The 14,126-nt window shown below is 38.4% G+C and overlaps 1 protein-coding gene across 1 annotated transcript in view; it reads right to left on the bottom strand.

Moving 5' to 3' along the window:
* Positions 1–5,244: 5,244 nt before the first annotated feature.
* LOC109426405 (uncharacterized) overlaps positions 5,245–14,126 on the bottom strand; it is a 72,369-nt gene continuing 63,487 nt past the window's right edge. Inside the window, exon 2 of the mRNA XM_062856183.1 lies at positions 5,245–6,463. Coding sequence (XP_062712167.1) covers positions 5,245–6,327 — 1,083 coding nt within the window. The 5' untranslated portion in view covers positions 6,328–6,463. The remainder of the gene's footprint in view (positions 6,464–14,126) is intronic.

The raw sequence follows: 14,126 nt of genomic DNA, 5'->3' as shown, positions 1-14,126 counted from the left end.
CAGTAGATCTCTAAGAAGAATTCCAGTGATTTTCTGGGAGTAATTCCAGGGAATTACCGAGAAGAATTGCGGTAATTTCATTAGAGGAATTCCATTGAATTCCTGAGAAAAAAATCCAGTAAATTCCTGAGCGGAGTTCTAATGAAGAATTGCGAGAAGAATTCCGGTGAATGCCTGAGCGGAACTTCCTGAGAGTTGATTCCTATGAGTTCTTTTGAGGAATTTCTATAAATTTCTGAAGGGAATTCCGATGAATTCCTAAGAGAAACCCCAATGAAATCCGGAGAGGAATTCCAGTGAATTCCTGAGAGGAATACCGGTGAACTTCTGAGAGTGAGTTCCTGAGAGGACTTCCAGTGAATTTCTGAGAGGAAACCCAGTGAATTCCTGAGCGGACTTGGGGAGAATTCTCGAGAGGAATTCTGGTGAATGCCTGAGTGGAACTTCCTGAGAGTTAGTTTCTATGAGTTTCTTAGAGGACTTTCTATGAATTCCTGATTGGAATTTCGGTGAATTCCTAAGAGAAACCCCAAAGAATTCCTGGAAGGGATTCCAGTGAATTCTTGAGAGGGATTACAGTAAATTTATGAGAAAAATTCCACTGAATTCCAGTGAAGAATTTCAGTGCATTCTTGTGAGAAACTCCATTGAATTCCTGTAAGGAATTTCAATAAATTCCTGCAAGAAATTTCACTGAATTTCTACGAGGAATTCAAGTGAGTTTCTGAGAGAAATTCCAGTTAATTCCTGAGAGAAATCCAAGTGAATTTCTGAGAGGAATTCTTGTTGAATTTCTGAGAGAAATTCCAGCAAGAAAATTCAATAAATTCCTGTGAAAAATTCCAATGAATTTCTGAGAGAAATTCCATTAAAGAATTTCAGTAAATTCCTGTGAAAAATTTCAGTGATTTACTGAGAGAAATTCCAGTGAATTCCTGAGCGAAATTGCAGTGAATACCTGATCGGAATTCATAAGCAGAATTCTAATGAATTGTTGAGAGTAAATTACTGAGAGAAATTCCGATGATTTCCTGAGCGAAATCCGGTGAATTCCTTAGACAAATATCGGTGAATTCCCGAGAGGACTACTGCTTGAAAGGAATATCGGAAAATGTCCGAAAAGAATTTCGGTGAATGTCTGAGCAGAACTTTCTGAGAATAAATTCCTATGAGTTGCTTTGAGGAATTTCTATGAATTTGTGAGAGATATTCCAATGAATTCCTAAGAGAAACATCAATGAATTGCTGAGAGGAATTCCTGAGAGGAAATCCAGTAAATTCCGAAGAGGACTTCCGTGAGAATTCCTGAGAGGAATTCCGTTGAACTCCTGCGAGGAATTGCAGTGAATTCCTGAGAGGAATTCCAGTGAATTCCTGAGAGGAATGGCAATTCTTTCAAAAGTTCTTTCAGGAACTTGTTTAGAAGTACTCTGAAAAATTCATCTAGAAGAAATTCCTACAGAAGTTCCTACGAGTATTTCTCCAGCAATTTCTTTGGGAATCTTCCTTTTATGGGGTTACCTGGAAATTCTTCCATAAGTGACTAAGGGAATTTATTTATGTGTTTCATGTTGGCAATGATAAGTAGACAGTTTTATCACAAGTTGAAATTAAAACAAATATTGTTACTTTAAAAAAGATAATTCAAAAATTCCTCCGGGAATAATTCGATCAAAAACGATCAACGATCAAATCTGACTATACATGTCAATGGTTGCTACTCCGTGATTGATCTGAGCTGGTTCCAATTGCACTGAGATCCAAATGAATAAGGGCTGGGACACTCCACTTATTCTCAAAGTGCAATTTGAGCAGCTCATACATTTTGGATCAATAACGGCGCCGGCCACGTCCTTATAGTCAGTTGGGAAGGGAAAGGAATGTTAGAGTGTGCTGGTTGTTGCTACTAAAGACCGAGATCACCTCTGCATCCCCACAATCAGCACGGACTGGGGTATTTGTTAGATGGAAAGGATGGGAGATCTGGGAGTCACCGTTGGGTCGGTGATGCGATCCATGGATAGGGGTTTATTTATAGTGTTCGTAAGGTGATAGATTGTGTGGTGAATGAGGTGATTAAGGTCAAGCGGCACAGCACGCTTTGGTTGCATAACTTCTAGGCGTTATATACACTGTGCTGTGAGTGGAAGATGGAAGTGAGGGAACCGACTTTTTTTCCAATTCGTTTCTGGTTCTAGCGATGGCTATGAACATATGAATATACATGAGTTGTATATGTAGAGAAGAGAGAGAGAGAGAAAGTGGATAGAAAGATACAAAGTAGGATGAAAGGGACGGGCCGGGGATTGAACCCATGACCTTCTGCATATGAATCAGAAGCGGTAGCCACTAGACCACCAAGCCCGTTCAAAATTCCTCCGGGAATAATTTAATTCAAACATTTCTTCAGCATTGTGTTTTGGAATAGTTCCAGGAATTTCCTCTGGATTTTTCTCAAAAATACCTTTTGAAATTTCACAAGGTGTTAATACGAAAATTTATCCAGGAATTCCTACAAAAATTCGTACAGCAGTTCCTTCAGATTTTTTTTCAAACAGGTAGAACTTCGGAAAATGTTTTTTTTTGACAAATCCTTCGACTGTTAACACAAGAATTTTTGCCGGAGTTCCTTTGGGTATTTCTCCATGAAGTTTATTAGGAAGTAACCTCCACATTTTTTTTTTTTTTGATTTCCTGTAGGGATCCCTCGAGGCATTTCCTCTGGAACTGTTACAGAATTGCATTTGGAATTCCTTCTGAATTTTTTTTTATTTTTTATCAAAATTCCTTCGAATTCCTTCGCGAATTTCCTTACAATTTTCTTTGAAAATTCCTCAAGGAACTCAAATCAAAAATTTCTCCTGGAAATCCATCGGAGACAACACAAGGAATTCTCCCCCACGAAAATTTTTCTAGATGTTTATTTGATAATTTCTTCAAGAGACCTTCAGAAGCTTCCCCAAAAGTTCCTCCGGGAAATTCTTCGGTAGTTTTACAGGTGCTTCTTTGGAAATTCCTCCAAGAACTCATTTGAAAATTTTCTCTCCATCAGAAAATTCTTTAGAGGCTCCTTCATAAACCTTTCAAGGACTGTTTCAGATGATACCTCAGGTGTTTCAGGAAGTGCTTCAGCGAGAGTTCCTCCAGATTTTCTTCGAGTATTCTTCATCCACAGTTTTTTTTAATCGAGAATTCATCCAGTAGGTCCTTCGGAAAGTTTTCAATGAATTTCATCGGAATTCCTTGAGGAATGCTATTCAACGAGAATTTTTTTGCAACCTCTAGGAATGCACCCGGGAGTTCCGTCGGCTAATCCTACAGGAGATTCTTCTGAAATTTCTCCAAAAGTTTCTTCAGGAACTATTCAGAAAATTCCCCAGATATTCCTCCGGCAGGTCCTACGAAAGTCTCTTCATTATTCCTGCAGGAATTTCTTCGGAAATTTTAGTAGATTATTCGGAACTTACTTTGTCGGAAAACTTTTCAGCAGTTCCATCCTGCTCCTTCAAAAAATCCTTCAAGAATTCATTTTGAAGTTTTTCCAAGAATTTCTTCGGAAATTTCCCAAAACTGATATGTTAACAACATAATTCTTGTAGATGTCCAGGAGATCTTTCGATAAACTCTCAAGCAGCCCTTTCAGAAAATTCTTTGGGTATTTCTTCAACAAAATTCCTAATTGTTCATACGAAAATTTCCCCAGGAGTGCATTTGGAAATTTATTCAGGAGTTTCTTCGAAATTCCAGGATAAAAATCTGAAGCAATTCATCAAAGATTTTCTGGAGAAAAAAAGCAATTTAGGAGAAATACCTGAAAGAATTGCTACTGTAAGAAAAAAAATCCTTGGCGAACTTCTTTGAGGAATTCAAGTAGCAATTTCTAAAAAAACTAGAAGCAATTCCTTTGAGAATACAGTGAAATTGCTCCTGTAGGAATATCCGAGTTACTTCCTGGATGAAGTTCCGAAATAATTTCTAGCGAAGTTGCTGAAGAAAAAAAAAGTGAAAATACTTGAACTAACTGAAACTCCACGGCTTGTAAGAAATCCTTCAGGAGTTATTGTGGAAATTCCTTTTGGGGTTAGTAAAGAAATTCTTGGAAATTCCTGCAGGAGTTTATTTAGAAATTCCTCAAAGAGTTCCATCGTAAATTTCTCCCGGAGTTCTTACGAAAAATCCTACAAATTTACCTTTGGTAGTTTCTCCTAATTTCTGAAGGTAATAATGAAGGATTTTCTGTAATAACTCCATGAGAAATTTTCGAATGAACTCTTTGAGGAATTTCTTTATGAACTTCTGCAGGAGTCCCCGAGAATTTCTTCACTAACCCCAGAAGGAATTGCCACAATAACTCCTGGAGGATTTCTCACAAGTCGTGGAGTTCCAGTTCCTACATCTACGAGGAATTTAAGTAGAGTTTCCCTAGCAGATCAATGGCAAAACTTAAATTAATCACGCATTTTGAAGAGTATATTGACAAAACCTGGTAAAAAACTTTGAACTGAAAAAGTGACTTCATTACGAAAACTTGGAAATTCGAAGATTGTCTTAAATTAACTCAGATATGACCATATGCGTAGAATTTTTTGTTTTTTTTTAATACTACGCTGATCTACGGCTTTACTATCATTTCAAAAAAAAAAAGAACACACATTTTTTATTATTATTAATTTATTTTAAAGACCCTTTAACTGAATGGACGTCATACGGGTCCGGTCAACACATATTTTGTGAGTTTTTCGGGAAACTGAGGCTTACACTGAAAAAAAAACGAAAGTTAAAAAAAAAATCAAACGCAAAATTATCCAAGAGTAGGTCAATAACATTTCCTTCGGAATCGAATGGAAATGGAACTCAATTTTGTTTGATTTTGCTTTCGAGAAGAAACTTTCAGTCAACAACAATGTTAGTGATCACTGAGCACTAACCTGAAAAACAGTCGTTGTCCTAGATGAGACGCTACGCTAAGATGAATAAGATGTAATCAGTAGTTCAAACGAGAGACAAAGACAAGGCAGAAAAGACAGCATGATCGTAAACCATCAATTCAATCAACATTAGTGCAACAAAGCAACGCGCCGATTCTCTCCCAACTAGTGAAAGTAAACATGCCCAAACGCGCCTACTTCAATCGATTCGAAACCTAAATCAATAGCGTCATCAGCTACCGCCATACAGTAGCCGCGCGCGTCTAAAGGTTATACGACCACCGCACGGGGTTACGACAAGCCCAATTGAGAAATATCACTTACCTTTTGCAGCGCCTACTGAGTCACGATCGGCCGTCCCCGTCGGTGATGATTCATCCGCCTCGGCGATCACTTCTCCCCGAATGGGGTCCAAATTGCCACTGTTTTCTTTGTTGCTACTGAGGCGACTGCTCGGACCGGGGGCGGCAAAGGTCCTCCTCAGAGGGCCCGCCCTTTGGAATGCATTCAGAAACTGCACCCGCTTCCTCTTGGGAAGGGTGCAGAAATTTTTGACGTCGATGTAACTGATCGCGGGGGGCGGCACTGCTTCTGCGTGATCATTTTCCTGCACGATTTCTTCTTTCACCTTTTCACGGGGCACTTTTTCTTCTTCATCATCATCACTGGAGAACTGACCCTCGGAATCCAACCCATCAATCTCGTCCAAGTAGGCATCCAACTCGGACAGATAGTCGTGCAGCTTGGCATTTGGATCTTCGAGGAAATTTTCCACAAACTTCTGATTCAACTTTAACTTTTTCTTCTTCAGGGTACAATAGCTTGCCACTTCCCCTTCCACCAGGGACGTTTCACGCACATCACTGGACCCCCCGTCACAGCTGGGCCCATAACCGGCACCATCATTTACTTGATCCACCGCCTTCTGCGACACGGATCGCTTCTTTCGAAGCGTGCAGAAGTTCCCAATCCCTTCACCACCGGCCTCCCCTTCTTCACCCCCACGATCCTCGAGGCTCTTTTCACAGAAATTCTCGAACGTGCACATGTTTTCTTCGTACAGCAGATTCCGGTTCTGCTCACTCCGGCTATCCTCAGCCCCCTCTCCGAAGTAGATCGCCCCACCTGGATCGGCTTCAACCCCCGCCGTATTGCCCATAGCCGTCGTTCCCTTGGAACCCCGAATCGTACAGAACTGACCAACCCTGGTGGCGTCGGATTCTCGACTGTCAGCCGTTGGGTCGTCCTCGGGTTGGTGGCCATTAGCGACCCCGTTCGAATTGGCCCTGTTGTTGCGAAGGGTGCAATAGTGACGCAGGTCACTGGAACCGCCGCCACCATCGCCTTCGATTGAAGTCATGTTTTCGCAGCTGGCTGCCATCGCCTTAGCGGTAGTCATCTGAGGTCGTCGTCGTCTTCGGCGTTGATGGGCGCGAAGGTTTTAGCGGCGGAAGTGCAACTTTTGACACCTGGCGGAGAATAACAGCTCTGTTATTGTGGCAGGTCGCATCTTTGCACTCATCGGCAGCCGTGTTCTGGAAATGAGGTTGAAAGATATGGAATGAAAGAAGGTGTTGATGTGAGGAATAACTGGTTATGCTTAAAGAAATCAAATAAATTATTATGGACAAATACATACAAATGATGGACCGTTCCATTTGAAGCTTCACACATAGGTGGCGCTAGTGATAATGCGCATTTTATATCTCCTTCACAGACAAACAGACGTAACACTCGCGAAATTTCCATCGACCACGCTTTTAACGATCATTTTAAATTTTCATAGTTGTGGCTTTCACAACCAGAGGCGCGCGCATCGTTTTTCTATGCGTTTGACGTTTCACACTAGCGCCTTCTGTTGACGATATTGCACAACACAGTGATTCGTGCAACTTCTCCACCAGGTGATGGTAGTGTGAACTGGGCGATGGATTTCTATGAAAATCGTTCAAGGTGTTACGTCTGTTTGTCTGTGTCTCATTTATCGTAGGATCCTGAAAGAGTGTGTGTTCGGCAAAGTTGTTGTATAGGTCAAGAACTTACCGATGATGTAAAATTTGATTTGGAACTCCACATATAGGTGGGGCTACAGAATATGCACTTAATATGTTTCATATGTCTTAGAATCCTGGTTACTTGGAATCGGTGTCATCAGCAAAGTTAGGTCAAGAGCTTACAGATGATGGACCGTTTTATTCGGACGTCTGCTACTAGGTGGCGCTAGTGAGCATATACAACACATGTTAAGTTGTAGTTGAGTTAGTTAAGTTGTGGTAGGTGAAAAACTTGTACATGATGGGTCGTTTAATTCTGAATTTCGCTCATAGGTGGCGACAGTGAGCATAAACATTTTTTATCTTATACCCCAGTTTGGAGTTCAACAGGAATCGTTGAAGGAACTTCTTGAGAGATTCTTGGCAGAAACTTTCTACGGTGACTACAATTAGGACTGTCATTTCTTCGCAACTGCGTACTGCGATCGAAGAAAAAAACGGTTTCTTGAGCAATTCAGGCAAGGAATTTCCATCAAGATAGGCTGAAAAATTCCTTCTGATCTGCAAACAGCCCTTATACTTCTCATTATTCTGATCATTTGGAAATATACTGTCTTTACCAAAGCTGTTTAGTGCACCAAGGACTAACAAATGATAGGCCGTTCATGCCGGAAGTTCATGCAATGATGCTGTTACTAATCATATACTAATTTTATTTTTCATACATCCATAGATCTTGGTTACATACAGAAGCAATGCTCAATAACGCCACATATATATGGAGTTCTGATTCAAACGGACCATTATCTGTAAATCTGTGACCTACCCAACAACTTTGTCGAAGATACCATTGTTCAAGGTGAGCAGCACCCTGAGTTATATGAAATATAAATTTTACACGCTCAGTAGCACCATCTAAATGTATAAAATTTTCAATCAACCAATCCATCATTAGTGAACACTTAACTCAATAAACAACTTCGCCGAATACACTATATTTCTATGTAGTCCAAATATTGATATATGTAATCAAATACTTGATACTTTCATAGTCACTAGCGTCACGTATGTGTGACGTTCTGAATTAAACGGTCCATTATCAGTAAGTCCTTGACCTACCCAACAACTTTGCTAAAGTCACCGATCTTCTCTAACAAGTCAGGATCATGAGATATAAAAGATCAAATTTGGGGTCAAAATGTGAAATGGATCATTTCATTCGAAGATTTTGGTCAGGGATTTCTTTGGTTTTTCAAATTTTTATGAATTCCTCCAGCAATAGCCTCCAGGATTTTTTTAAAGAAATTCTGCCATGAATACATCAATTTATTCCCTGAGAAGTTCTTAGCTTCCTTCAGAATTTTCTCCAAAGTTTTCTAGAGATTACCCCAGAAATTAATTGAGAATTTCTTTATAAAACCTTCGCTGGATTGCTTTAGATATTGTTTTATTTACGAAATCATCCAGGAACTCCTTTCGGAGTCTTCCACGGATTTCTTCACAAACGCATTTCGCAATACTTCAAGAAAATCAAAGGCTCCGCAGAAATTTCTCCACAACTATTACTTCAGAAATTCTTGCAGGAATCAGTTTATAAATTTCCCTGGGGATTCCTTTAAAAAATTCTTATGAGATTCCTCCGTAAATTCGCCCAAGGGTTTCAAGTTCAAGCTAAACTTCTATGGATTTCTTCCAAAATCAAGCCAAAGATTGCTTCAGAAATTACTCCAGGAATTCGGTTTTTAAATCTAGCAAGGTGACTTACAAAAACACCTCTGGCTATTTTTCAAGAAATTCTTTCAGGAATTCTTTAAAAAAATCTCAAAGGTTCCTTCATCCTGGGAATTCGTTCAAAAAAAAATCATTAGAAATTTCTCCAGGAATAGCTTCAGCATTTTCAACAGGGAAATTCTTTCAAAGATTCTGTAATAAATTCTTCCATTGGTTTCTTCAGAAAATTTTCTAGATATTCGTTCAGGAATTGTTCTGGAATTCCATTGAAAATTCCCACATGAATGTGTCCAGAAAATTCTTCAGGGATTCATACAGAAAATCCGGCAAAAGTTCTTCCAGAGATTCTCCAATAATTTATTTACGGATTCTTTAAGAAATTTATTCAAAGTATTTCCTAGGAATTGCTAAGGAAATTATTTAAGAGATATCTCAAGATTTTCTTATAGGGATCTTTGCAGACGACGCTTATCCATGTGTTTTTCTAGGTATTCAGGGTTTTTTTTTCAGAAGTTCTTAAGAAATTTCTCCTGGGTTTCCTTCAAAAATTTCCTGGGGATTTCTTCAGATATTCCTACAGAGATTTATTCAAAAGTACTTCTTAAGATTTCTTCAAGGATTTTTCTGAAGATTTCTTCACTGAAAATCCTTGCACCCGAATGTGGAGTTTCGCTGAAGTGTACTCATACGTTCATAGAATCAGAGGTTCAAGCTGACACTTCAGGGGAGAGTCTGCCTTCTTGACCACAGAACTCCTCAGGGACTTTTTTTTTTAAAACTCCTGCTGGGATTCCTTCTTAAGTTCCTTTAAGGAGATATTTTTAACAGTAGAGACTTTTAAGAATTTCAGCGATCTCTTCAGGAATTTCAGAAAAGAATATCTTTGCAAGTTCTTCCAAGAAGTTTTTCAGAAATTCTTCTAAAAATTTCTTCACAAATCCATCAGGTATTGCTTCGAAAATTCTCCCCAGGATTTCTCCAAGAATTGTTTGAAAAATTTCCTGACATGTATTTAGAGATCCCTGTCGAATTGGTTCATATATTCCCTCAGGGATTTTCAGAAGTTCTTCCAGAAATTGTACAAAATCACTGAAAAATTCTTAAGGAATTTCTAAGTAGTCCCTGGAGGGTTGTCTCGAAATTGCCTTAGAAACTCCTGGAGATATCTTTGGACACTCCTAGAAGAATTGTTTTAATTTTTTTTTTTTTGAGGAATTCCTTGACGAAAAATCCTGAAGCAGTTTCTGAAGTAATCTTGTGAGCAATTCCTGGATGAATGCCAAGGGCAATACCTAAAAGAATAGTTGAAGAAACAGCTCAAGATACCCGCTTTATTCTCTGAAAAAAAAATCATTAAAGAGAGGAACGCTGCAAGTATTTCCTAGGAAAACATGCACATGCTTGAGAAACCTCTGTAGGGATTCCTAAAAAATCCAAGACAAGAAAATCTGGAGGAATCTCTAAAAAATGACTGCAGAAATCGCATACAAAGGTACCGATGAAATTCTTGAAGAAATCCTTCAATAAATTTCTTAGGGATCTTAAATCCTTGGAAGATGCCTGTGAGGGAAGTTCTCATACAATTTCTGAATTGTACACAAAAATCCCTTAACTACTAAACTACTACCAGGAGAAATTTCTGAAATTTCTTAAATAATTCCTGGAGAAATTTCGGAACGAAATTCCTACGGACAATTTTTAGAATGGAAGTCTCGGGGAAGTTTATGGAGGAATCTGGGAAATTCTTGAAAGAATTTCTGGAAAAATGCCTGAAGAAGTTCCTGAAAAAAATCTGAAAGGATTTCTAGAGGAATTTCTGGAAAATTTCCTGAAGGAATTCCTGAGAAATTTCCGACAGAATTCCTGACAAAGGACTCCAGGGTAAAAGTCCGAAAGAATTCCTGCGAAATTGCTAGTATGTATCGTTGGTAAATTTCTGAAGAAACGAATGATACCCTGAAGAAACTTCTAAAGGAAATCCTGGGTAAGTTGGGATAACCTGGCAGAGTTCTTGAATTCCTGGGGAAGTTACAGAAGAATCTCTAGGAAAATTACTGGAGGAATTCCTGAGAAAATTTTGAATGAATTCTTCGGAGAATTCCTGGGGACTACTCTTCAGGGGAAACTCCCTGAGGAAGTTCATCAAAGAATCTCTGGGGGATTCTTGAACGAGTTCCTGGGAATATTTCTGGAGGAATTCCTGAGAAAATTCCTTGAGAAATTCTAGGAGAAATTCCTGAAATGTCTAAACATTTTTTTTGAAAATAACTTTTTAGAATTTCATAGAGGAAACCCAAAGAGATTTTTTGGAAGAATTCTTCAAGAAATGCTTTGAGAATTACACAGCACAACATTTTTTTTGTCTCAAGAGCAAACTTATGTGTCTCTGACAGATTTTGGGCCGCTGAATCCGAATCCGGGCTCAGATTTACTCCAGCACGTCACAATTTTGAGCTATACCTCAATTTATAGGGCAAAATATGCGACTTTGGGCTTTTTTGACTGCAAGCCATCAAGCAAGGAAATATTTTGTTAAAGCAATCAAAATGTAAATTGGTCAATAAACATCTAAATTAACGACTCACGCAAAACATTTCGTTTTACCAAATCTCGATTTAGCAAACCTATGGCTCTTGAGACAGACCAAAAGTTAATTTTTGTTACGCTGTGTTATTGAGTGGAAATTCTTAAAAAAATCCGTGAGAAATTTTTGGAAGAAACGTTTGGAAAATATCCTGAGGAAATCTTTGGACAAATTCCTGCACAAGTTTTGGAGATTTATTTAACCCTAATAAGATGTTGGGGTCAATATGGCCCAGGCAGGCACGCTAGACATGCACTACACCAGCGTGGTGCGCCAATCCTAACTTCCTAGGAGGGTTAAAGAAATTTTGAGAAATTCCCGAAGGGTTCCGTAGAAAAAATCTTGATGGGGCGTAATTGAAAAATTCCATGAAAATTGTTTCGGAGGATGTATTAGAAAATGTCCTCATTATTTTTTTGAAGGAACGTCGAAGAAATTTGTGAAAGAATCAATCTTTAAAAAAAGAGAAACTCCTAGCTAAATTCCTGAAGAAATCCTAAAAGAACTCTGGAGAAACTTCTGAAAAAAAAAATCCATGAGGATTTTATTGCAAAATGTTTCGAGAAATTCTCGGAGGATTTCCACCCCTATCCTAGAAGAAATTCTCAAAGGAGTCGTGTAAGAAATTTCAGTGTGAATGTTGGCGCGAGTTTCTTTTGGATTAATGAAACACATACACGGCAGCTTCAATATAACATTAAATGAATTCCTTTTAGTAATTTTAAACACTATTTTTCCTATAAATAACTTACATGATAGTTTCTTAATCACTAACGAACTCTTCCACTTAACGCACAACTTAACACTAAATCTTTTTACAATTTTAGTACATTCAATCAATTCCTATTGGATAGAACAGTTGCCAGTTTCACCCAAATACTTGCGACTCCGTCGCAACAGTGAGTACTCCTGTAAAAAACTGCTCGACAGATTCTAGTAGGAATTTCAGGAGTTTTTTTTAAACTGAAGGAATTTTGAGAGGATTCGCAGAGGACTTTTTTAGATCGATGATCGATCACACAAGAAACTCCTGGACGAATCCCTGTTTTTTTTTTGTACGAATCTCTGAACAAATTCTGGGAGACAAAAGTTATTTATTTTTTATTACAAGACTAACTCATAAATGACTTCAATCAAGCGGAAAGAACGCTCAAAATTATAACATAAAATTATGATAATTTTTTAGTGAAAACATCGATATTCAAATCGCCTTAGGACCACTCAAATCGTAAAGTTTTTTATATTCCAAATACATTTATAAAATGTTTACTACTACCTCTTGTTTACTCAGTATGGATATGGAGCATATATGAATGCGGAACAAATCATATATTTTGACGTTTTTCGTCAAAAAGTGCCCCGCACTTTTTTCACGGCGCAAAATCGATCACTTTTTAAAACTGCTTGTTTAACATCATATTTTGTATTTAATGAACTTTTTATCGACTTTTAGCATAGCTAACTAGTGTATCAAAGAGTAGCGGACGAATAAAAACCAATACGATTTGTATTTACAAAGTTATGGTGATCCATCCTTAGGTGACCCATCTTGCCCCGCCCCACCCTACATTCAGTAAAGACAAATCAGCTGAAAAGGAACAAGGAAAGTCCGTGAAGAGGGAGTCGTAAATTTTCAAAATTTTACGTGGTATACTTAAGGAATGTTCTCTTAGTGAATTTCGGTTTTCCTATTTCTACTTCAGGTAAACATAGAATACAAATATGGTTGCCACAATTCTTAACAAATGGTTTGATGCTTTGTTCATCAGATTTGTGCAAAATGCAAAATCGAAATTGGATTTCTTGATATTTTACCTTAAACTCTGCAATCAAAAATTAATCTAAAAGCTCATGGAATTCATTATTTTTTTCAGAACGGTTCCGTCTGGGACGGTTTATCGCTGTGGAAGCGCAATCTGGATCGCAAATTTGAAGGAGTCGAGGAATGCTACGTGTGCTACAGCGTTATTCACCAAGACACATGCCAGTTGCCCAAGCTTTCCTGTAAGACGTGCAAGAAGAAATTCCATGGGCCCTGTTTGTACAGGTGGTTCAGCACTAGTAACAAATCCACCTGTCCGATTTGTAGGAACATTTTCTAGACCTAGAGTATTTATTTTGAAGCGACACCTACTTCTCAATGTAGTCATACAGGAATGTACGTGTACACAAATAGCTCAGTAAGCTACGTCTTTCGCATAGTTTAGAATTGATTATCTTGTATGATGCCAACTCAGTAATCGCAGCAAACATTCAATTGAAAGAGTACAGACGAATAAATTGTTCAAAATTAATCGCTGTGGATTGCAGTTTATTGAAAGAAACTCCTTCTAAAAATAACTCAAAAGAACACCCTCTAAAAAAGAATTCACACGTCATATGTCCCCTATCAAATTTGACACATAAGATACTGTCGCATGTCGTGTACTACAAATTGCGACCTCTTGAGGAGTTCGTCGATGGCTGGCTGGTTTTCGCAGGGTCGATCAGCGACGGATGAGATGTTTATCTTGTAGATGATCCTAATGATACATTTCGGAAGTCTGACCATTATTTTTGAAGCAGCGTACGATTCTGTAAAAAGAAATTAGATTCGGCAAACAATGCCAGAACTTGGTTTTCCGGCGAAAGCTTATGCTCCTCTAAAGAGGGAGCCAGCGAGGATAGGCTTGAAGAAAAACTCGATTAAGACGAATCACATAATAGGACACAATCAGCGAAATACAAGATTTGATTGAGATTTGAGATTGAGATTTGATTTGATGACAAAGTCTCCATTTTTGCAATGAAATGGTGCAAAAAGCGTGGGTGTTACATGTATGATTCGTTACCTAATTTTATGCAGCTGTAGGAGAAAAACTTTGGGCAGCTGTGTTGTTGCATTCTGCA

The sequence above is a fragment of the Aedes albopictus genome, chromosome 3, assembly GCF_035046485.1.
Source record: "Aedes albopictus strain Foshan chromosome 3, AalbF5, whole genome shotgun sequence".
Taxonomy (NCBI): domain Eukaryota; kingdom Metazoa; phylum Arthropoda; class Insecta; order Diptera; family Culicidae; genus Aedes; species Aedes albopictus.
This window is presented reverse-complemented; position numbering and strand designations above follow the sequence as displayed.